Source organism: Loxodonta africana, chromosome 21, assembly GCF_030014295.1.
Source record: "Loxodonta africana isolate mLoxAfr1 chromosome 21, mLoxAfr1.hap2, whole genome shotgun sequence".
Taxonomy (NCBI): domain Eukaryota; kingdom Metazoa; phylum Chordata; class Mammalia; order Proboscidea; family Elephantidae; genus Loxodonta; species Loxodonta africana.
In genome coordinates this window covers 75,957,630-75,981,695 of record NC_087362.1, presented here as the reverse complement: position 1 = coordinate 75,981,695, position 24,066 = coordinate 75,957,630, and the positions used below count along the sequence as shown (strand labels likewise).

The 24,066-nt window shown below is 50.1% G+C and overlaps 1 protein-coding gene across 4 annotated transcripts in view; it reads left to right on the top strand.

Annotated features, from left to right (window-relative positions):
• The window catches only part of LOC100668934 (ATP-binding cassette sub-family C member 12), an 83,548-nt gene that overhangs the window by 48,831 nt on the left and 10,651 nt on the right, over positions 1 to 24,066 (top strand). For 2 of the 4 annotated variants that reach the window (XM_064274136.1, XM_064274134.1), the window contains 9 exons: positions 3,179 to 3,313; positions 3,541 to 3,616; positions 3,699 to 3,770; positions 6,965 to 7,054; positions 7,343 to 7,446; positions 9,292 to 9,489; positions 10,611 to 10,837; positions 13,255 to 13,392; positions 17,528 to 17,714. In XM_064274136.1, coding sequence (XP_064130206.1) covers positions 3,179 to 3,313; positions 3,541 to 3,616; positions 3,699 to 3,770; positions 6,965 to 7,054; positions 7,343 to 7,446; positions 9,292 to 9,489; positions 10,611 to 10,837; positions 13,255 to 13,392; positions 17,528 to 17,714 — 1,227 coding nt within the window. Of the gene's footprint in view, positions 1 to 3,178; positions 3,314 to 3,540; positions 3,639 to 3,698; positions 3,771 to 6,964; positions 7,055 to 7,342; positions 7,447 to 9,291; positions 9,490 to 10,610; positions 10,838 to 13,254; positions 13,393 to 17,527; positions 17,715 to 24,066 lie in introns of all 4 variants that reach the window. The other 2 variants (XM_064274135.1, XM_003416344.3) reach the window with 1 other exon arrangement.

Genomic DNA, 24,066 nt, shown 5'->3' with positions numbered 1-24,066 from the left:
GTTGGAGTGGGGGAGCAGAAAAGTGGGGGAGTAGAAATCCCCTGCCCTTCACTCTCCCACCACCCTCAGGAGAAGGCTTAACAAGGGCCTGGTCTGGGGGCAGCAGACAGGCCTCAGGGCCTTGCAAGGGTAAGTCAAGCTGGGGATGGGGGCAAAAGCAGTTACCATGGTGGCAGGATGCTGCAGTGAGCATTTATAGGGTCCTCTGGCAGGTGGCCAGGAAGGGCCAGTCTGAACAAGGAGAGGCATCTTAAAGAATCAGGAAAAACAGGTCTTTCCACCATTGTGGCCCTGTCTCCAGCCTGAGCTGACCTTTGCTGGGGGCTGGACTTCTGGTCCCAGAAGAGGCTTCAAGCACCTGAGTTTTGCATGTGGAGACCGCCTGGGTTTCCTTTGCCTCCAGGAAGATCAGGCTGGGCTTGTGCAGGCCTCAGCTCCCAGTTCCTCTGTGGGCCAGGGGCCAGGCTGGAGGAAAAGGTTGGATTCCCTTGGGACCCCCATGAAGCAACTAGGGATGAATTCTCACTCAGCCAGCGCGCACAGCTCTGCACCCTGACTTTCCAACCCTGGAGCCAACCCGCAGTCTAGAGGGCTGTCCTCCTGAAGTGACTGGGGATCTGGAGGGGGTGCCTGACACCTGACAAACGCGGATTTGAGCTGTATGTTCAGGAGCCCACATAAACTAAAGAACCAAACCAGCTGCTGTGGAGTTGATTCTGACTCATGGTGTGTTGCAGATTAGCCTAGAACTGTGCTCCACGGGGTTTCAAGGCTGTGACCTTTGGAAGCAGACCCCACGTATTGCAGATTAGATAGAGCTGTGCTCCACAGGATTTCAAGGCTGTGACCTTTGGAGGCCCACCACCATGCCTTTCTTCCAAGGTACCTCTGGGTGGAGTCCTCATGGATGTGGGATCCATAACCCCCCGTTAGAGTTAGGAGACCCCAGTTCTGGCCTAATCTATAAGGCCCACTAAGCAGCAGCATGAGCTCAGGCAAGACGTGCTTTTCTTCAGCGCTCAGTCTCCTCATTCGTATGATGAGTGTGTTGATGATCAGGCCTCTTTCGCTTTGAAAAAAATTACTGAAGGATTCTACATTTCACCAAGGTCATTTTAGCTCACTTTTTTGTGTTGGAAAACGCAGGCAGCCACCAGGGGTGCCGTTGACTCACTCGGCTGCCCATTGTAGGGAAGGAGGGGTTCAGCGCCCCAGAAGGAACCCAGGGGGATCTTTCGGAACGTTCTCTGCTGCTTTGACTCTTGGGCGGGCATGGCAACCCGAGCAGCTCTGAGCACTCTGGTCGGCGATTGCTCTTCTGTTACTTGAGGGAACAAGTGAAAGGAGGCCAGCAGGCTGGCCGCTGGAATTCACTCCTGGGTCAGGGTCCATGTGGGTTTGCAGAAGAAAGCTGCTCTGAACCCCCCAGGCCTCGCTGGAGTGAGCCAGGGGGCTCGGGGCTCCATAGCCAGGCCGCTTCGCCAGGAGCAGTGGGGGCTGGTGTAGGCAGGAGAGGGCATGGGGCTGCACCAGGCTCTATGGAGCCTCAGTTTTCCCATCTGGAAAATAGGTAGACAATGGTCAAGCAAAGATACTTCTCTCAGACTTCTGAAATCAAGAGCATTGAAGACTGATTGCCCTTGGGCGACCCCACTGTACAGGGGAAAACCTCTGGCCTGCACAAAAGCTTCTTTCAGCTGAAACCACGTTACATCTCATGTATCTTGGCCAGCCTCTAGGAGGGGGCTCCCTGCCCTTAGCTTGGTGGATCCAGTGGGAAGAGGCCTATCTTATTCTAAAATGAAAGGAAGCCCTCCCCCCTCCTCCCCCGCAGAGCTCTTTGATCTCAGGAGTGACACAGGAGTGAGGGGGAATCAAACTGGAGATACAGAATTGCCGTGGGTGAGACGTGGGGTGCCATCATTAAATGTGGCTATGATTTCACCACACAGATAAAGCTAGGGTGAGCTCCAGGCTGGGAGACTGCACCTGGTCAGCTTCCCCTGGGCTAGATCGGGGTCATGAGGGGCGTGTGGAGTTGCACACAGGACAGAGGGAGCCTCTTGCTGAGAACGTGTTTTGCCTCTCCACCAGATGATCGGTCTAGGCTGCAGTGATTTTGAAAATTTGTTTTCCAAATCTCCACGATGAGACCTACCTCTTAGGACGGTAGCTGCATTTAAGAGATGGTGGCGAAGGAAGATTTGTGTGCTTCGTCCTGACAGCCAGAGGGCCGCTTTTGCACCAGGAGAGCTGGGGGCACTAGATCAGTGTTTCTCGACTCGGGGGGGGTGGCGATTTTGCATGCTCACCCGCCCCACCCAAGGACATTTGGCAGTGTCTGAAAACATCTAGTGGGGAAAACGAAGGACAATGTTAAAATCCTACAATGCACAGGGCAGCCCCGTACAATAAAGAGTTATCTGGCCCCTAATGCCAATAAGAAGCCCTGATGGTGTAGTGGTTAAGCACTCAGCTGCTAACTGAAAAGTTGGCAGTCCAAATCCACTAGGCTTTCCGTGGGAGAAAGATGTGGCAGCCTGCTTCCGTAAACATTACAGCCTTGGAAACTGTATGGAGCAGTTCTATTCTGCCCTGTAAGGTTGCTATGAGCCAGAATCGACTCAACAGCAGCGAGATTGATTTTTTTGGTTTGGGTGGTGCTTAGCTACTAATGGAAAGATTGGCAGTTTGAATCCACTCAGAGGCACCTCAGGAGAAAGGCCTAGTGATCCGCTTATGAAAGGTCACGGTCACTGAAAACCTATGGAGCACAGTTCTACTCTGACACACATCATAGGGTCACCATGAGTCAGAATTGACTCGACAGCAATAGGTTTGGTGTTTTAGTTTAACGTCAATAGGGAGTCTCTGGGAGGAGCAAGCGGTTAACGTGCTCAGCTGTTAACTGAAAGGTTGGAGGTTTGAGCCCACCCAGACGCACCTCACAAGAAAGGTCTGGTGATCTGCTTCTGAGAAATTATCCATTAAAAACCTTATGGAGCACAATTCCACTCTGACACGCATGGCGCTGCCCTGAGTTGGAGCCTCTTGTCCCACAGTTAAGAAACCCTTTACTAGGTGAGCCCAGGACCCGCTGGATGGGAGTTTGGCATGGTGCCTCCCTAGCTTTTAGGAAGACAGGAGCCCTCTGTGGACTGCTTTTCTCTCCCTGCAGTTCCTGGAGTCTTGTGATGAGGTCATTCTGTTAGAAGATGGAGCCATCTGTGAAAGGGGAACCCACACGCAGCTGATGCAGGAGAGAGGCCGCTATGCAAAACTGATCCACAACCTCAGGGGCTTGCAATTCAAGGTAACTCTTGGAAACCCTGGTGGCACAGTGGTTAAGAGCTATGGCTGCCAACCAAGAGGTCGGCAGTTCAAATCCACCAGGTGCTCCTGGGATACCTTATGGGGCAGTTCTACTCTGTCCTTAGGGTCACTATGAGTGGGAATCAACTTGATGGCAATGAGTTTGGTTTTTTGGGCCCAGGATAAGTTCTGTTATTTAGCTTTCAAAGGAATTCCTTTTGTCCCCAGGATCCTGAGCACATTTACAATGCAACAATGGTGGAAGCCCTGAAGGAGAGCCCTGCTGAGAGAGACAAAGATACCGGTACAATCGAGTTAGAACCACAGCTCTCTGATTGCCCACAGCTCGTGAATGGGCACAGATCTCTCTTTATTTCTTACCCTAGTTTTGGCCCCAAGAGATGAGAAAGGTGAAAGGAAAGAATCTGAAACAGACTCAGAATTTGTAGATGTAAAAGGTACTCGCCATTCTTTTTCTCAGTTACCTAGTCTTAAATATTTATTGATTTTCTACTATTTGGGATAGTAAAGGCACCAAACCAACCTCCTTCGAGTCGATACCAACACATAGTGACCCTACAGGACAGAGTGGAGCTGCCCCATAGAGTTTCCAAGGATCGGTTGGTGGATTCAAACTGCCGACCTTTAGGTTAGTAGCTGAGCTCCTAACCACTGCGCCACCAGGGCTCTGAAGCATGAGCACAACAGATGCCATTTTGGAGAGCTAGCATATTCTGCTGGAGTGGGAACCTTGGGGTCTGACTGCCTGAATTCAAGTTCTGGCTCCACCACTTACTGATTCATGACTTTGGGAACGTTATGTGGCCACTCTGAGCCTTAGTTTCCTAATCCATAAAATGGGGAAATAATAGTACCAACCTTGTAGGTTCTTGCAAAGATTAAATGAGAAACTGTACATGAAGTGGTTAGCACAGAGTAACCCTCAGTAGTTTGTTGTTGTTATGAGAGACCAAAGCAGTGTGCAGGAACTAAGTTGAAGTGAAACCAAGCACGACAGATGCTCCCCACTCTTTATGATGAGCGCTGAGGACAGTTATGCAGCATGGAGGGGTCAAGGTTGGAGAAGGCCGTTTGTTCTTTCAACAAAGACTCAGCACCTGCTGTGTACTGGGCAGTGAGCTAGGCTGGGACAGAAGGATGGAGAAGGGATGCCCTGGTCCTTATTCCATGGGACTGACCATAAGAGGTCTGACAGGGGTCACAGGCAAATGGATAATTACAGGAAGCTGTGATAAGAGGAACGGAGAGTGAGGGTGGAAGTGGCTAGTTAGGAAGGGCTTCACAGAAGAGGAAACCTTAGGACTGGTCCTTCAAGAATATGTAGGCATTTGGCAGGGACATCTGGTGAGAAGGTGAGGAGGTGGAAGGGGCTGCGGGACTGCACGAGGGAGGAAGGTTGTGGGAGATGAGCCTAGCGAGAGCCAGGTGGCCGGGGATGCTGCCGAACACCCTGCAATGTTTGCGTTACCTGCCAGCCGTTCCGCTCCACATCATCTAGCTCCTGCTCCCTGCCCTGCCCTGTGCTGGGCACGGAGAGGGCAGAGGGCAAGACCCACAGCTCCACCCTCAGGTGCCTGCGGTGGGGGAGGGGGCTTCCCAAGTCAGAGCCCCGTTCCTCAATGATGTGCAGCTGAGTGCATTTTATCAAACTTAGGATGCCATCCGTTTTCAGATCACCGTGATTTTATGTACCATTTAGAAAGAAAGATCTTGGCCAATTAAGCGATATGACATGCGTTCCAACAGAAGGCCCATCCTGATTTCAGAGCTGTTGAAATGTGGCGGCTTCTTTCCCGGCATCCCCTTGCCTCTCAGTGTTCCGTCCCTGAGAACCCGACAGTCCTTTACCTTCCTTCACTTTGGGGGATGGAGCGCACTTAAAGAGAGTCCCTGGTGGTGCAAATGGTTAAGACCCCAGCTACTAACCAAAAGGTTGGTGGTTTAGGTCCATCCAGAGGCACCTTGAAAGAAAGGCCTGGCTGTCTTCTTCCAAAAGATCACAGCCATCCTATGGAGCACAGTTCTACTTGAACACACATGGGGTCTCCACGAGTTGGAATAGGCTTGAAGGCAATTGGTTTGTTTGTTTTGAGGAAGCCATATGGAGAGAATCAAGACTCCATGCAGCCGATGGCCTGGGATGCCCTTGATTTCTTCTGCATGGTGTAAGCTCCGAGAAGACAGGAACCACCTCTTTCTTGTGGACCCCTGTAGTAGATGCTAGGCATCCCTGGGTGGTGCAGTTAATGCGCTCGGCTGCTGACAGAAAGATTGGAGGTTCGAGCCCACCCAGAGGCCCCTTGGAAGAAAGGCCTGGCCATCTACTTCTGAAAAATCAACCTCTGAAAACCCTATACATCACAGTTCCCCCCCGACACACGCTGGGTGGCTGGGTCCTGACTGGATGCAGCTGGTTTGGCAGTAGATGCTGCCCCGTTCCCTCCTCACCACCTGAGTGCCCGCAAGCCCACTTCCAACCGCAGGTAGGCGTTTCTCTGCCCGAAGGCTGTCTCTGGCAGCAGGCACTTCTCAAGCTGGGAGTGCTGGCAAATCAACACTCCCTGGGAGCAGCCCTCAACCAACAGCCTTTGAAAGTTGGTGTAGGAATATCCCAGATTCCTCTCCTCACGCGGAAAAGCTCTGAGGTGTCTGGTCTGCACTGGCTCTGCGTTTTCTCCACATGGCATTAAGCTCCGGTCACCTACAGTGATACCTGGCTCAATGAGACACTTCTCTTCCCTTCTCCCTTTAGCTCCCAAATAGACTCTTTCTTTCTTTCTAGTTGCTGTTGAGCCAACTCTGACTCATGGAGACCTCATTTGTGTCAGAGTAGAACTGCGCTCCACAGGGTTTTCTATGGCTGCGTTTTCAGTAGATTGCCAGGCCTTTCTTCCGAGGTATCTCAGGGTGGACTTGAACCACCAATCTTTTGGTTAGGAGCTGAGCGCATTAACCATTTGCAGCACCCAGGGACTCCCTCAAACTACTCGTATTCATATCCTTTTCTTAGAAGCAGACTTGCTTTTGGGGGAGCCAAACTAACAGCTTCTGCACCCCCAGGGCCTAGCACAGGCCCATAGCCTTTGTCATCCAGGCAATTCCAACTGCTAGTGACCCTACAGGACAGAGTAGAACTTTCCCACAGGGTTTCCAAGGCTGTAAATCTTTGCAGAAGCGGACGGCCTCATCTTTCTCCTGTGGAGCAGTTGGTGGGTTTCAACCGACGACATTTTGTTTAGCAGCCAAGCGCTTCACCACTGCACCACCAGGATTCCTTAGCACAGACTAGGCGCTTAATGAACATTGCTCAGAAAGCCACCTATATCACAGGGCTGGAATGAGGCTCAAATAGACAAAAAGGAGCAAAACTGTGTTGGGCATTTGAAAGCACAAGGCAAATATAAGACAGGGTCTTAACTGCCCTGGCGGGGGGGGGCGCAGCATACAGATAGCGCGTGCCTGCCTGGGGGGTGCAGCATGCAGATGGCGCGTGCCAGCCTGGGGGGTGGGGTATGTAGCAAGCAGATGACGTGTGCCTGCCTGGGGGTGCAGCATGCAGGTGGCGTGTGCCTGCATGGGGGGCTCCTCACCCCAGCGGTGGACACTACTGGGTTTGTCTTTGCCTCCATAGCTCCTGCACACCAACTCATCCAGACTGAATCCCCCCGGGAGGGGTCAGTGACCTGGAAAACGTATCACACATACATCAAGGCTTCTGGAGGTTCAGTATAAAACAACGGGTTTCTTGATTTAATATGAATTTGAAAAATCCTTTCTTAAACTGTTGTTGTTGACAATTTGGTCCCGTTTTCCAATCAAGTGGAACAGATGTCCTCTTGAGTGCCAGGGCTCCAAAGCCAGACTGTTGCATTGGCCTAGAAGGTGGCCCCCAGGGGTGCAGGTCCTTTTCCTGCTGGTTTTTAATATCCCCTCAGGGCTGGGGCTAGGAAGACTGACTCAGTGCAGCCCCTCCCGCTGTGACCCTGTGGGCTTCTCCCCGCTCTTGCAGGGTACCTCCTCTCTCTCCTGGCAGTGGCCCTCTTCCTCCTGATGATTGGCAGCTCTGCCTTCAGCAACTGGTGGCTGGGTCTCTGGCTAGATCAGGGCTCGCGGGTGAGTTTCCCTTTGGTGTTGGAGAATGTTTAGTCTGTGTTTTGGAGCAAAAAGTTTGCAGGTGGAGGGTCTGAATGTGCCTAGCACCACGCTATGAACAAGGAGCATCCCCCCGCCCCCAGCCTCTTCCCACGAGGTTGAGGTCAGTTGTTTACACCACACAATGGAGGCTCCCGAAACCCCTTCTGCTTTTTCAAGACAAACAGGGCACCTGGATTTTTATGTTCCACCTTTGAAAGTATTGGCTGAAAAGACTGTTTGGAGAAATACCTCGCCACCTGCGGGATAGGGTCAGTTTGCATCCTCTACTGTAAGGCAGCTTTGAGGAGGGGATGGGAGGGGGCAAGAAAGTCTAACGTAGATTTGTGTCTTCCTGCCCCTGAAGAGAGACTGGTGTTTTGTCATGAACACTGCCCAGTGCTCAGCTCCCAAGGGCCCCTCTACAGGAACAGTCCATGTAGGGTTCAGGTCAGGCCCTGATGTGCTGAGGGCCATCGCTCCTGGGGCTCTAGCCTGGGCCGGGGACCCTCCTGGGAAGGACTGGTAAGCCTGTTCTCACCTGAGCTTGCTGAAAGTGCCCAGCTTTGGGCCAGAAGTTTCAAAGCTTTTCTCGCGTCCCCGGGGATGCTGTGGAGTCACCCGCCCATCCTCCAAGGTTATATTTTGGTGTGATATTGTTGCTATGACAACTGAAGTGAGGCAGCACTGGGAAGACCCGTATGGAAGAGGCTGCTACAGTTTTCTATGAGCTTGGCACAGCTTCCTGAGGCCATTATCAACGGGAGAAGCCAGTGGGTAGTCTGCTGTCTGCAGAAAAAGAGCAACGTGTTCTCCCACCCCCTCCTGCTCCAGGAGAGCCCAAGGTTAGGGTCAAGGTGGAGCCTCCTCCAAGGCTTGGGGCATGCCAGTTGCCAGTGGCTAATTCAGCAAACATCAAGGATAGTAGACTCATGTGCTGGCCCCACCCCAGACACAAGTAGGCACAACCTAAAGCACAGCCAAGTCACCTCTGCAAGCCCGGCCTTTCAAAAACTAGCCCCACAGGGCTGCTCTGGCTTACACGGGTGTTAATCCATCAGCGACCTCTGCTATTACTGTAATCAGCAAAATTGCATTTAAGGAGAAAGGTGCTTGTTTGCACCCCAAGGCGGCCTTGATGTTTAGCACACTGCCCAGAGAAAAACGCAGCTGTCAATTTCTCGGGAGTAGAAATGCTGTGCTAGCACACTCTGCTAGAGAAGCTGTGTGTTCTCACCTGGGTGGGATAGAGCAGTGGCCTCCTTGGGTCCTCCAAGCACCCTTTGTGCTCACTAGGCATCTCCCCACCAGGAGCTCCAGGGCAGGGTGCCAGTACCCCTTGAGTAAAGGAAAGGGAAGGCCTGGGGAGCTGGCCATGGTACAGAGAGGTCCCTGAGTCCCCCAAAGGCCTGGTATCTCCTGCCAGGCAGCTCAGCCTTCGGTGGCGAGTCCCTGATTCCCTGTCCTGTCTGGGCTGCTTCTGGCTTACTCAGCCAGCTGCTTGGACTCCAGGTTTTGCATTTTCTTCTGACTCAGCGTTCTCTCTGGCCTCTGTAGGTACAGCCTGCACCAGGACAGTGGCCCACGTTTGCCTGGTTTGTCAGCTTTGCTTTCCCACTGACTATGCCAGGCTCCATAAATAAGGTGCCCCCATGGAGTCACAGCTGCCCAGGGCCAGGACCCTGCAAAGTTCAAAAGCCCCCAATCAGAACTGACTTGATTTCACACTCGTGGGTTACCTTTAGCAATTAGACTCTCTTCTCTTGAAAGTTCCTGTTCCCCTGACAGTTTACTAACACTTTGTACTTCTCTCGTTTTTCTCCAAAGGTGATCTGTGGGCCCCAGGGCAACAAGACCATGTGTGAGGTTGGTGCAGTGCTGGCGGACACGGGGCACCATCTGTACCAGTGGGTGTATGCAGGCAGCATGGTCTCCGTGCTGGTGTTCGGCGTCACCAAAGGTTTCACCTTCACCAAGACCACACTGATGGCGTCCTCCTCCTTACATGACCAAGTGTTTGACAAGGTGCCGCTCCCAGGGGCTGCATGTGCATCCGAGTATTCACACAACAGGGCTTATTGTGCACCTACTGTGTGCCAGAAGTGGGGAGCAGCAGGTCAGTGGTAGAGTTCTCACCTTCCGTGTGGGAGACCAGGGCTTGATTTCTGGCAATGTGCCTCATGCACAGCCACTGCCTGTCAGCGAAGGCTTGTGTGTTGCTGTGATGCTGACCGAGTTTCAGAGGAGCTTCCAGACTAAGACGAAGTAGGAGGAAAGGCCTGCTGATCTACTGGAAATCAGCCAGTGGAAACCCCGTGGATCACAACAGTCTGCTCCACAACCGATCACGGGGCTGACGCAGGACCAGGCAGTATTTCATTCCGTTGTGTATGGGGTTCCCATGAGTCGGGGGCTGACTCAACAGCAGCTAACAACAACTATGTGTCATGCACTGTGCTGGGCTCTGGGGACAGACATAGCCTCATGGAGCTTACAGTCTAGTCTGGGAAGAGTCTCCCAACATCTAATTACCAACTGTGAAGGCAAACTGTGGGGTGCGTCATGGGTTCTTAGGCTAGGCTGGGGTGGGTGTGGGGGGGTCAGGAAGGCCCCTGGGAGGAAGTGACCCTGGAACAGGGATCTTTTGACCAAGAGGGCATCTCCTGTTCCAAAGAAGGCTGAGTACATCGAGGACCTCAGAACTGCCCCTGGCCTCGCCTAATTCTACTGCTGTGGTGGGCGGCAGCCATCAGCTATCAGTCCCCTGGTCAGAACGCCAGGTCCAGCCCACGCGTTGGGGGGCAGAGATCCACAGTGGAACTTGGCTTCTTATCCCTGTGGGGTGATAATCCTCCTTCCCCCAAAGGCACTAGCCCCCCACCCTAAGCGGCACCTGGGTTTGGAGCAGAAGTCTGTCCTGGGGACCCCCTGGAGCTCCTCACAGAGGCGGGACTTCTCTCGTGTTCCTCTCATGCAGTTGCCCACAAGAACCGGGAGCACCCTGACTTCCCCAAGATTGCCTGGCGCATCGTGCTGTGTCCCTGAGAAAAGCTAGGGCCCCGCGCTCCACGACCCCAATCCCAGTGAGCAGCCCGGTTACCAAGCACACGTCGTGGCTCTGTTTGACTCCCGGCTTTTACCCACAGATCCTAAAGAGCCCGATGAGCTTCTTTGATACGACGCCCACGGGCAGGCTAATGAACCGCTTTTCCAAGGATATGGATGAGCTGGATGTGAGGCTGCCGTTTCACGCTGAGAACTTTCTGCAGCAGTTTTTTATGGTGGTGTTTATCCTAGTGATACTGGCTGCTGTGTTTCCTGCTGTCCTGTTAGTCCTGGTCGGCCTTGCTGTAGGCTTTGTCATTCTCTTTCGGTAGGTCGATGCACTGTCTAAGAAGGGAAAACCACACACGTGCATTTCCAGTCGACACAGAGCCTCTTCGGTCACCATACCCAGTGACCGGGCACCACTTGATATTGAGCACATTGACTTTTTAGTACTTAGGAAATGCCAGGGGCTAGGCTAAGTGCTTTGCATCCACCCTGGCCCTTCAGCCTCTGAGCAGCCCTGCGAGGTAGATACCACTGGAGGCCAGGAAGGCAGTAGGGGTGATACCGACATGTTCTCAATCGCGGGGCGCTGCCATTCCTGCTGCTGAAGAGACAGAAGACCGATCCTCAGTTGCTCTGAGCTTGGAAAAATCACTCCCTCCCAACCACTGGCATGGTCAGAGAAAGCCTCAGGCTGCTTTCTTTGCACTGGGGGCTCCTGCTGGGGCTGTGCCCACCTTCAAGTCTACCCGGGGAAGGCAGGAGGGCAGCAATGATCCCAGTTTCCCAGGAAACTTGGCTCCTCCCTGGCCGAGGGTCCAGCTGGAGTTTTCAGCAGACAGCACAGTGGGTGGAAAGCAGAGCCTTACAAACCGGCTGGAGGACCTTAAAGCGGCCGGTGAGACTGCAGATGGTAATCATTAAAATCCTTGCCTCGGAAATGTATGTACACACACACACAGAAGCCTCTCCTGTTTCAGAGAAGTTACTGTGAGGATCAAATGAGATTCTGTGACTCTAAGTGTCTTGTAAAGTAGAAATGGGTGCAATGTTATGGGAACTTAAAGGGTCCATAGAAACCAATACAATATTTATGATGCTCCCAGATGTGCTCAGCTCTGTGCTGGACACCCAGGGTCTTAATCAGGCCCCTTAAATTGTAAAAGATTCAGCCCACAAATCCTGGATCCACCACTACCTGTAATAGGGTTGTTTGTCTTAATCCAGGGATTCTCAGCTCCCTGGATTAAAGATGGCCACAGTGTGGAGGATGGACGGAGCTACAGAAAGATCAGTCATGGCTATAGGATGGGCATCTCTTGAGATGTAGAATCTTCGAGAGCTGATGTGAATCAGACGTGAGAAGATGAAAGAGGGGTGGATTCAGAGTCATTTCTAATTGATGCAGGATCATTGGGGTTTCATTATTGGTGGGATTTTGTGGGTTGGGTAGATAGAGGAACCAAGGATCAATCACTCCAAAGTGGGCAGTAATGTGCAGAGAGGAGATACAGAAGGAGAAGCAGTGCGGGTAACAAAGATGATGTGTTTGGGTCTGGATGTTTCAAGTTTGTGGGTCAAGTCGGTGGATGGTGCCTTGGGCAGTGGGAATGCGGGTGAAGGGACACACTGGGGATACGGGTCTGGACTCAGGTCTCCTTGGCATCAGGGTGGGAGTGAAGGGCTGTGGTACGTGTGCCCTGGGAGCTGGGAGACCTGGGTTGTCCCCTCCGTCTTGCATTGCCTCTTTGGTGACCTTGAGGAAGGACCCCTGGCCTCCATCTCCATCCCCATGCCTTCACTGTGACGATGAAAAATCATTTTTGAAAGTGCTTTACGAAGATAAAGCCTGACCTGTATGTCAGCCTTTAAAGCAGATCCCTTGGGCTGCTGTCCATTTTTGTAATTTTGTGTTTATCTGACCATTGTTCCTGTCCATTCTCTTGTTTGTGCTGTTGGTTTGCTCAGCAAATGTTTTTTTCTCTGCTCTGCAGCTCCACCTCCTGCTATAAGGACAATTCAGGCCAGGGCTGGCTCTGATGGAATTATCCAAATGTTTCAAACTCACTTGAGCTCTGAACTGATGGGATTTTCCCCTCCTCTCCCCCGGGTCCATCTTAGCTGAAAGTCCAGAGGCCAGGTTAGATTAGCTCTCACAGGCCAGCCTGCCAATGTCCATTCCCGAGGGCAGTGGTCATGCGCTCACCAGGGCCCTGGAGCTACAACACGAAGGGCAACTGCACTTGTGTTTAGAGGGTTTGGTTCTAAAGGCAGCTCTTGAGGCTAGAATGACATTTGGTCAAAATTACCTTTGAAAGTGCCCCTAGAAGATCAGGTGTTGGCAGCTGGTGCATCAGGTCTTCCTCCAGAGTTGTAACAGATCACTTTTCTTTGGTTGGGCACCAAAAAGTGGTTGGGTTGTGTTTAGGGACCTCTTTGTATGCAGAGCACTTATCTTCAAAGGCAAGAATCGCATCTCGTGCAGCGAGACTGTCACGATACAAAAAGCACTAAGAAGCGAGACCAGAAGAAGAACTGGTAGACTCACATTTCTCAGACCCCTACCTCTGACACAACCCGCTATACCCTCCTAGAGAAGAGTGGTGACCAGCTCACCCTCCCCAGTTAGCGCTATACGTCTCTGACGTAAGCTTTGTGTTGACTGGATACTTGAATCTGTATGTGCCAAGTGTGAGACCCCCAAGACCCCACTCTGAGGCCCTCTTGATTTTCTTGCAGCGTGTTCCATAGAGGAGTCCAGGAGCTCAAGAAGGTGGAGAACATCAGCCGGTCACCCTGGTTCTCCCACATCACTTCCTCCATGCAGGGACTGGGCGTCATTCATGCCTATGACAAAAAGGAGGACTGCATCCTCAGGTGAGTCCTGGCTGGCCCTGGCCTGTGGCTTCCCACTTCACACCTGACCATGGACACGCGGTCACAGGGACAAATGGCTTTTCTGGCTCTGGGAAGGGAAGCCTGGGCTCCCTGGTGACTGACCCTAGATGAAGAGCTGGCAGGATTGAGGAGGCACAGTCTAAGACATTTGGCCTTTCTTCCCAGCTTCTGGGGCCCCATGACAAGGAGAATTAGGGGAGCTCACTCAATCACAACTTCAGTATGTGACCTCACAAGTTTTATTTTTCACTATAAATGTAAAACGTGTTCATTTCAGGAACATATGGGAAAGCAGAAAAAAGAAGAAAACCACTCATAGGCTCCGAACCCAAACCCTATTAATACTTTCATATATTTCCTTCCAGTCTTTTCTTTTTTTCTATTTATAGGGTTTTCTTCTTCTTAAGTATTTTTTCTTTTACTTCACAATTTAAAATAGCATTTTTCATGTTACTACATATGAAGTAAAACTAATACTTAAAGGTTAACATTATATTCCAGCCAGTGGACAAACTAATTTCCTCCCTCTTAAAATGTTGTGGGGACTAGATTAGTAAATTTCCGAGGCATCTCCCAGCAAAAAAAAAAAAATTTCTAAAATGCTGTATAAATTATATCAGTCACAGTAGACTCACCACTGTAATAAGCAACCCTAAATCTTAGGAGCTTAACACACACATACAAAATGTTTACTTTTCCTCAAGTCATAATTCAATGAGGGTCCATGGAGGGTTCTGCTCCACACTCAGGAATCCAGTCTCTTTCCATCTGAGGCCCTGCCATCCCCAAGGGCCTCGAAGTCTTCTCCAGGATCTACTGTGTCTAACCAGAAGATGAGAGGCAAAAGGTGGGGGAAGAACTCCATGAAAAGCTTGTAGTGGAGACGTCATCACTTCTGTACACACATTTGCTAGATTTCAGTCACATGGCTTCCCCTAACTGCAAGGGAGGCTGGGAAATGTAGTCCAGCTGAGTCCATAGGAGGAAAAGAAAATGGAGTTTGATGAATCTATAGCAGGGTCTGTCACATAGATGTTTCTATTTTTCTCTCCTTAAAAATTTAACACACATTTTAGTCTAATTGCACCTAATTCTTTCTCTCACTGACCTCCCACTTTACCACCCAGGATCTCAGTGTAGACTTGGCATCCCAGCTCTGTCTTTTGTTCAATCAGCAGTTAGTCCTATTACTAGCCTGACCTGAACATCATCCATCAAGGGTTCTGCAGCCACAAAAAGACCCTTTACCTGTCCTGGTCGTAAGGAAAAGTCTCCCACCCACGGAATCGTTCATTGGCTCACCCACAATAGGCGAAACCTTTTCAAGCTTTGTCTTCCTGCAGATTCTTCTCCAAGGTTTCCAAGAGAATTCCATAGAGAGCTGGGCCCCACATGATTGATGGGGCCTCCCTTTTTGTAATAGTCTCTTTCCTGTCATAGACAGTCCAGAGGGTTTGGGCTTCTGACATGCATTGCTTTCGCCTGTAGACGAGAAATGCTACAGCATTAAGATAAGGTTTGAGGTCAAATTCCAGTTTGATTCCAGCTAGTGATTTTGTTTCTGCGCAGTCCTGCCAACCACATACACAAGACTGCAGGCGACTGCCAGGTCATGTAAGTTCTCAATTGAATTTGTAGCCTTTATGGCTGCATGATAGGAGCATGGTGTTGGCAAGAGTATTTTGACTAAGCTCTGGAGAAAATAAGAGCAGAAACAGAAGTGGGGAGGGTGCTGCAGAGCCCAAGATGGCCGGCCAGAGTTGCTTCCAGGCAGACGCCTTTGAGGAATTCTAGAACAGGGTGCAGCTGCAATCCCTGATGGCCAGGGGCGGATTATCCAATGGGCAAGGTGAGCATGGTGCTTACCGCATCATCTGTAGTGAACAATTTCACATTTTTTTACCACGTCAAAGATTCTGCTTCTAGGAATGGCTGGACATCAGTCTCTCTCCCACCCCACAGCACCGTCCTACAGAATCAAAGCCTCTTTCCAAATTTACAATCCCTGACAGCAGCAGATTACCCAGTAAGCAAGGTAAGCACGGGCTTACTTGTGCTTGCTTACTAATCTGCAGTGACCAATTTTACACGTAAGCATGTGGTGAAACCCATTTGAAATTGGTCACTACAGATTAGTAAGCAAGCACAAGTAAGCCCGTGCTTACCTTGCTTCCTGGGTAATCTGTCCCTGCTGATGACATGCACAATTGTGGCTGTGGAGAAATCTTCACCCTTCAGGGATTTAAACATCAAAAAGCTTTCGTTTTTTTTATTTGCAATAATTGCTACCAGTTGTTTGGATGAAGCTCCTTCCCCACCAGTCAGGGGAACCCTGAGTATCTACCTAATCTGGTGTATCTTTGGTTAATGGTTCGTTCAGTTCAGTTAAAATTTCAATCTCATACTCAAGACACAAGGAGTCCCTGGGTGGCTCAAATGGTTACATGCTTGGCTACTAACTGAAAGGCTGGCAGTTCAAACCCACCCAGAGATGTCTTGGAGGAAAGGCTCGGCAACCTGCTTTCAAAAATGGAAACGCTACGGAACACAGTTCTCCTCTACAACACACGGGGCTGCCGTGAGTCAAAAAAGGCTCAACGGCAACCGGTTAGAGGTCCCTGGGGGGTACAGATGGTTAAGTGCTTGACTATTAGCTGAAAGATTAGTGGTTCCAACCCACTCGAAGGTGCCTCAGAAGAAAGGCTTGGGAATCTGCTTTCAAAAGGCCACAGCCTTGAAAACCTCAGAGAGCACAGTTCTACTCTACAAGACGTGGGGTTGCCATGAGTCAGAACCAACTTAGCAGCAACTAGTTGAATGGTTGATATTCAAGCCGAAGCTCTCCCTTTCCTCCAGAGGCCTGGAGTGGTACGGCTGGCATTGGTGTGTATGGATTGGAGCTGGGGGAAATACCTGTTTTTTCCCCTTTTTTCTGAGCCCCGTCCCCCGGTTCTGGTGCAGGAGGACAGAGGGGAGCCAGCTCACTGCACAGACGTGGCGTGGTGGGCTGAGGGCCCAACGGGACCAATCCCAAGCAGCCCTAGCAGGCATTTCCCGGCTGCTAAGATCCAAAGGGTCTTCCAGCCAAGCTCAACTTGGCAGCACCCATCAGGCAGCGTTCCTCTGATGTGGGGGTTCCTCAAGTCCGGAAATTGCACGTCAAGACTGCAGCTCCAAATACCACCTTCCCTCTGCACTCCCTACGCTAGAAACTGCACAAACTGGCAGGACCTGCCTTCCGTAACCAAAGCCTGTTGACGTTGATTCAATTCCGACTTTTGGCAATCCTGTGTATGTCAGAGTAGAACCGTTCTCCATAGTGTTTTCAATGGCTGCTTTTCCGGAAGGAGAAGGTGAGATCTTTCTTCCGAGGTGCCTCTGGATGGACTCAAACAGACAACCTTTCAGCTAGCAGCCCAGCGTGTTAACTGTTTGTACCACCCATGGACTCCCATACCTCTTTGGGACAAGGCACTCCAGAGGGTGCACATTGCCCCTCTCCTCTCTGTCACCCTCCTTGATGTTCCTTCTCTTCTTAGCAGGCCCTCTGCTCAGTGGACACACAGGCACATGGGGACAAGGGGTCAGCTTCCTCTCATTGAAGACATACCCCTGTGCTCTATGCAGCTACCCTGACTCTCTGACTTGGGGAGGGGAACCAGTCAGGCACCCTCCTTCCCCTCTTCTGCCATCACCAACACTAGCTCTTCTTAAAGGTGACCTCCTCCACGACCCCTCTTCTATCCACTTACCACGGAGCCATTTTTCATTCTGCAAAGTCTTTGGGGGTGGCTGATGCCAAGTAAGGGATCCGCTGAAGTTAGAGTATGAGGTACTCAGCCTCTTTTGTTCTCAGCTGTGGGCTCCAGTCGACAGAGTCCATTCAGCACCCTACCGTACTGCCGCATGGAATTTTTCAACATATGTGCGAGTCAAAGGTGTAACAGATCCTGAAGGGCACGGACATATGTTCGTTTTTTGCCAGCATTTACTGTGTGAAAGTGCATCTCTCCCTTGGTTACAACTTTCCCTTGCCTTAGTTCTCCAGTAGCCCTAAGCCTAAATGCACGGAAGCATACTTAATCTCCTGTTTTATCTCATTTCTTAATTTTAGGTTTAAGATGCTTAATGATGAAAACTCCAGCCACCTCCTCTACTTTAATTGTGCTCTCAGGTGGTTTGCTCTGAGAATGGACGTCCTCATGAACATTGTTACCTTTATTGTGGCGTTGCTGGTGATGCTGAGTTTCTCCTCAATCAGTGCTTCATCCAAAGGCTTGTCACTGTCTTACATCATCCAGGTAACACTTGGTGCAAGGTTAAGCTTTGAGCAGAGGCTGTGGCATACAGTTTATCAGGGAGGATGCTCTTGGATGGATGTAACAGAAAACCCAGCTCAACTGGGTTTAAGCAATAAAATGGCGCATATTATTAAAACTTCTGTTAGTCTGTGGGTTTCAGGCACAGTTTGATCATGGCTCCAACTTCATTTCTTTGTGATGCTCTTGGCTTTGTCCTGCTCCTGTAATGGCTTTGTTCTCAGGCAGGCTCCGCTCATGGTTGTACAATGGTGACCAGAAGCCTCTAGGGGCTAGAACAGGAAGAAAGCTTCTCTGTCATTGGGTTAACTTAGGCATCCCAGAACTAAATAGTGATTTGATGGGATTAGGGTAATTGGTTTAGGCCAAGGGGTGGAGTTGCAGCCTCATCCCGGCCCCAAGTCACACAGCTGCCCCACAGTGGGATGGATAGTAAAGAGCCAACCATGAGGTCTATGCCAAAGGATTACTGATTTGTTTTGTTTTTGTTTTGTTTTTTCCTTATTCAATAAGCAAACATGTGGCATTTATTATGCTACAGGCGCTGTTCTAAGTCCTTTTATAAATTAATTCATTTAATCCCCACAACTCTTATGAGATCGGTACTGCCATAAACTCCCCTTTTTACAGATGAGGAAACTGAGGCACAGGAGAACTTGCCCAAGATAACATACCTGTTGCGTTTGAAAGTCAGAATTTTAACCAAGGCCTTCTGGGTCTGATGCTTGTCTTAATCTCATTCCTTGGTATCAGCTTCACATTTTCTCTTTGGAAGCTTCTCTGATGTTGTCCTTATCCTTGACTCTCTGAAATTCCAGGACAGTATGTCTGGGTGTGAGTTTTTCTTTGTATTTATTCTGTTCAATGCTTGTTCTTTCAGATTAAAGTCAAACCCTCTTCAGCTTGGAAAACTTTCTCCTTCATTTTGATAATTTCTTCATCTTCCTGTTTTCTCTGTCTGTGACTTATATTGGTTGAAAAGTGGATTTCTTGCATCAATCCTGATGTTTCCTTTTTTCTTATCTTAAAGATTTCATTTCCTTGTCTTTTACCTTTATTCTGGGAATTTTTCTTAACCTTGTCATTCAACCACTGGCTCTTGTTCTCTGAGTCTACAATCAATTAATCAACATTTAAATGGATATATTTTTTAATCTCTCCGAACACATTAGATTTTTTTTTCTCTTAACTTTCTTCTCTTCCTTGACTTATATCTGTTTGTTTTATTTTTTTCAGGGTCAGATTATTATTGATCTGTTTCTTTCTCTTTCATGCCACCGGTTTTATTCATATGTTTTTTGATACATTAATTTAAGAATGGGGCACTGGGTTGGATTTTCAGAATCTCCTCTGCCTCTGTGTATACTTTGTGAGGTCACTTCTATGAGAAACTTTATATCTGTGGGTGGGTAGGTGGGTTGGCTTTTTCATAGGCTGGTTTCATTTCAGGAAGGGAGACAGGGAGTTCAGATGATAGATTTAAAGGGGTTTTATCTAGAGTACTAGCACTTTCTGGGAGCCCCAATTATCCCCCGATATTTCATTTAATTTCTTTAAAGAAAAGTGTGAGTGTGTGAGTATATGTGTGTGTGTGTGTGTGGTGCACACATGCATGCGTTCATGCATGCGTGTGTTAGCCTGGGGATAAAGTGTCCAGCTACCTCTGGATGGGACAAAGAAGGGGGAAGATAAATTGATCAGGCAGGAGTAGGTGTCTACAGATTATTAGCATCTTTGTGAGCCCTCTTCTCACACTTGGACCCTGTGAGGCCTATGCTAGGCAGAAGGTGCTTTGAGCCCCTGTGGCTTTCTGCTTTGGTTCTCTGTTCTTCCATTCTTTCATCCTCTTTCCATCTTCCAGGAATTTGTTGCGCTCTCTAATTCAATGTCTCTCCCCTGCTCCCTAGCTGTTAAAGGTCTGTTCTTTTTTGAAAATTCTTCTGATATCATTTAAATAGTACTTTGTGAAGGAATAGGAACAAAAACATATTCTTAGTCCTCTATCTTAAATGCGAAAAGTGAATTTTCCTTGGGTAGCCAGTCTTCCTCATAAATGGGTATTTTCATTTATCCTGCCTAGTGAAATACAAAACAGAAGACACTGAATTGTTTCCCCTAATTGGTTCAAATAAACCAGCTTTCCCCAGCAAAGGTCATGCTTTTGGGGGGTATTATCAGCTTCCTGTGAGAGTATTTTCAAACATTCCTATAAGGCCAGAGAAGAATTTGCTCATATTGAGACCTATGGGAATGCTTTCTCTCCAGTTGGCTTCATTGAGAATCAGAATGGCAGAGCTTCCCTGGAGAACAGAGGAGACTCCCGAGATGGATGAGGAATTGGTGTGAAATTCCACAGAGCAGAAAGCAGATGCAAAGTAACACCGCATCACAGAGGAAAGTCAGGGCATCAAGAAGCACTTAGTGGGGGCAGCACTGTGCCAGTGTGGGAATCCCAAACATGAAGAAAGCGGCCCAGGTCCTTAAGGAGTTGATACCTTCATGTTGATGTGGTTATTAGCTTTCATCGAATTTATTCCAACTCATGGCAACCCCATATGTGTAGAATAGAACTGCTCCATCGAGTTTTCAAGGCTGTGACCTTTTGGAAGCAGATTGCCAGGCCGGGCTTTCAAGGCACCTGTGGGTGGGTTTGAACGGCCAACCTCTCGGCTAGTACCTGAGCATTCAACTGTTGTATTTAAACAAATGTGTATACGTCTGAATGACAGGCAGATGGAAATGATTCTCATGGGCAGGGCTCATTCATTCATTCACCAGATAGCCACCTAGATCCTACCGTGAGCCAGGCACTGCACTGACTACTGTGGGTTCAGCAGCAGACAAGCTGTACAAGGCCCCTGCCCCCATGGAGCTCATGTTCTATCCCGGAGAAGTAAATGATGAGGTGACTTCAGAAAGCCGTCAAGTGCCATGGCGACAATATAGCCAGGCAACGTGGCCAGTGGGTCAAGTGCCATGGAAACTATATAGCCGGGCAACATGGGCAGCGGGGACGGGGAAGCAGCATCGGATTCACCAGTCAGAAGAGGCCTCTTATGATGGTGACTTCTGAGCTGAGACCTGAATGATAACAGACCAGCCACGGAAGATCTGAAGAACAACTCTTTCAGCCCGAGAGGCCAAGGAAGGCTTAGGGGAAGGCATGAGCTTGGTCAGTTTGAGGAACTCAGCAGTTCACGAGGCTCAAGTAAAGTGGCAGAAATAAGGTCTGAGGGGTACGGAGGAGTAGGAGATGTGGGGCTGGGGCTTTGTAGGCCAGGGGTAGGAGCATTGCTTGTATTCTAAGACAGGGTTTCTTAACTGCAGCCCCATTGACATTTAGGCTGGATAATCTTTTTTGTGAGGGGCTGTCCTATGCATTGAGGAGCCCTGGTGGCAAAGTTATAGGGTTTGGCTGCTAGCCGAAAGGTCAGCTGTTCGAACCCACCAGCCGCTCCACGGGAGAAAGATGTGGCAGTCAGCTCCCGCAAGGTTTATAGCCTTGGAAACCCTATGGGGCAGTTCTGCTCTGTCCTATCAGGTTGCCATGATTTGGAATCGACTGGATGGCAGTGGGTTTGGTTTGGTTTGTCCTATGCATTGTAGGATGTTTAGCTGCATCTCTGGCCTCTACCTACCAGATGCCAGTAGCACCCCCCAGCACCCACACACATTTGTGACAATCAAACATGTCTCCACAGTTTCCAAGATCTGCTATAATACCTCAGATTAGATGGCTCATAAGAACAGATGTGGGAGAAAGATGTGGCAATCTGCTTCTGTAAAGATTTACAGCCTTGGAAACCCTATGGGGCAGTTCAACTCTGTACTACAGGGTTACTACAAGTCAGAATCGACTTGACAGTAGTGGGTTTGGTTTTGGTTTGGTTGACAGGACATTGGGCAATTGTTATGGATTGAATTGTGTCCCCCCAAAGTTTATGTTGCAATCCTAACCCCTGGTACCTGTGAATATGACTTTTTTTGAAAATAGGATCCGTGAAGATGTTATCATTAAAGTTACTATGAGTAGGGGGGGTCCTAATCCCTCTGAGTGGTGTCCTGTGAAGAGGAGAAGAGACACAGAGAGGCAGACAGAGGGAAAGGCCATGGAATGACAGAGTGATGCTACAGCTGCAAGCCAAAGAATGCCTGGGTCTGTCAGAGCTGGGAGAGACAAGAAGGGTCTTCCCCCAGAACCTTCAGAAAGAGCACGGCCCTGCTGACACCCCGAATCTGACTACTGGCCTCCAGAACTGGGAGACAATACATTTCTGTTCTCATACCCCACTGCTGTGCAGTCAACTCTGACTCCTAGCGACCCTACAGGACTGCCCCACAGGGTTTCCAAGGCTGTAATCTTTACGAGAACAGACTGACACATCTTTCCCCCATGTCTGTTTTTATGAGCCATCCAATTTGAACTGTTGGATGTGGGCCGCTTGCTGCCATCTGGAGGGGTCCTGCACCCCTGCGCTAAAAACCTGGTCACCACAGATCATCAGAGCTTGTAGATCAGAAAGCCATCAAGTCAACTGCCCAATGTCCTCTCAACCAAACCAAAACCAACCCACTGCTGTCAAATTGATTCTGACCCATAGCGACCCTTTAAGACAGAGTAGAACTGCCCTATAGGGTTTCTAAGGAGCAGCTGGTGGATTTGAACTGCTGGCCTTTTGGTTAGCAGCTGAGCTCTTAACCACTGTGCCCCCCAGGGCTCCCACTAGGATGTAAACTTCGTGGTGTAGGAACTTTGTCTGCCATGTTCACCTCTGCGAACCGGCCTCTCTGGTGGTGCCTGGCTTGTGGGACAGCTCAATAAATGGCTGTTACTGAGGAAAGAAGGCATGGTCCTGCCTCTAGCTCACCTGGAGGCTGAGGCAGATGCTGCTGATACCCCACCCGTGTGCCGTCAGCACCCACCATTCCAGGGCAGGCCAACAGACTCCCTGCGCCCACGGAGGATGCTCAGCCCAAGCCCAAGCCCAGACTGGAGGTGCGGAAGGGAGTTAGCAGACATATAAACCGCAGCCTCCTCACCCGTTCACGAGCAGCTCTGCAGTGTGCTCTGTACTGCCTCCCAGAGGTCCCTGGCGGGCCTGAGCCTCAGGTGCCCACAGCAGTAACCTGCATGTGAACACAGCCTGCAATGGCTGCCTTCCCCTCCCCACCTCACTTCTCCCGTCCTCCACGGCACTTCCTGGGCTTACTGCCTTGTTATTTCCTCAGGGCTGTGGTAACAAGTTACCACAAACTTGGTGGCATAAAACAACAGAAATTTGTTGTCTCAGGGCTCTGGAGGTCAGAGTCTGAAATCAAGGTGCTGGCAGGGCCCCTCTGAAGGCTCTGGGGGAGAATCTTTCCCTGGCCTCGTCAGCTTCTCCTGGCTATGGCAACCCTCGGCGTTCCCCGGCTTGCTGAAGCATCGCTCCATCCCTGCCCCTGTCTTCAAGTCCTTCTCCTCGTCTCAGGGCCCTCTCCTCTCCTCTCTTACCAGAGCACTTGCCACAAGTCCAGCTTGGTAATGGACTTGATGGCAATGGGTTTGGTTTTGGTTTTTTTGTAGGTAATCCAGGAAGATCTCTTCACAAGGTCCTCCACTTAATCACATTTGCAAAAACCCTTTTCCCTCTCAGGCCACCTTCACAGGCCCCACCTCCACAGGCCCCACCTCCACAGGCCCCACCTTCACAAGACGTGGATACCATTCAGCCCACCACACTGCCCTAACAAACTACTTGTGCTCACATCTCAGGGCTGGCTTCTGGGGTGTCCCAGCCTAAGGATGGGGACCTTAGCAAGCCGCGTCTGCCATCGGGGCCTTGGTTTTCTCTTTTCTAAGGCCAGCAGTTGGGCTTGATGGTTTTCTGATCTTTGAGCTCTGATGATCTGTGGTGACCAGGTTTTCAGCTGCTTCTGGCTGTGGGTGGCACAAAGCGGGGATAGCACAGGGGTGCAGGACCCCGCCAGGTAGCAGCAAGGGACCCACACCTAATAGTTCATCAGCTCCCCGTGAAATTCCTGTTCGACAGCAATTCCCCACCACTCAAACGGAGAGGCGTGTGATCAAGTGGTGCAGTAGGGGGATGATTCTTACCATCTGGAGCGCCAGGAAAAAATGTAAATACTGTTTGTTTCTAAATACAAAGGAAGCGTTTAAAGGCAAAACATCCAGCAGGAATATCTTCACTCCTGGGCGCTTGGCTGGGATGCAGGCCTCCTTTTTGTGTGGATCCCAGGGAGGCAGAGCTGGGGTGATTCACAGCTCTGCCCCTCTGAAAGGGGGAGCCCAAACCAGGGGCCCTTGAGTTGACCGTGACTCATGTGACCCCCA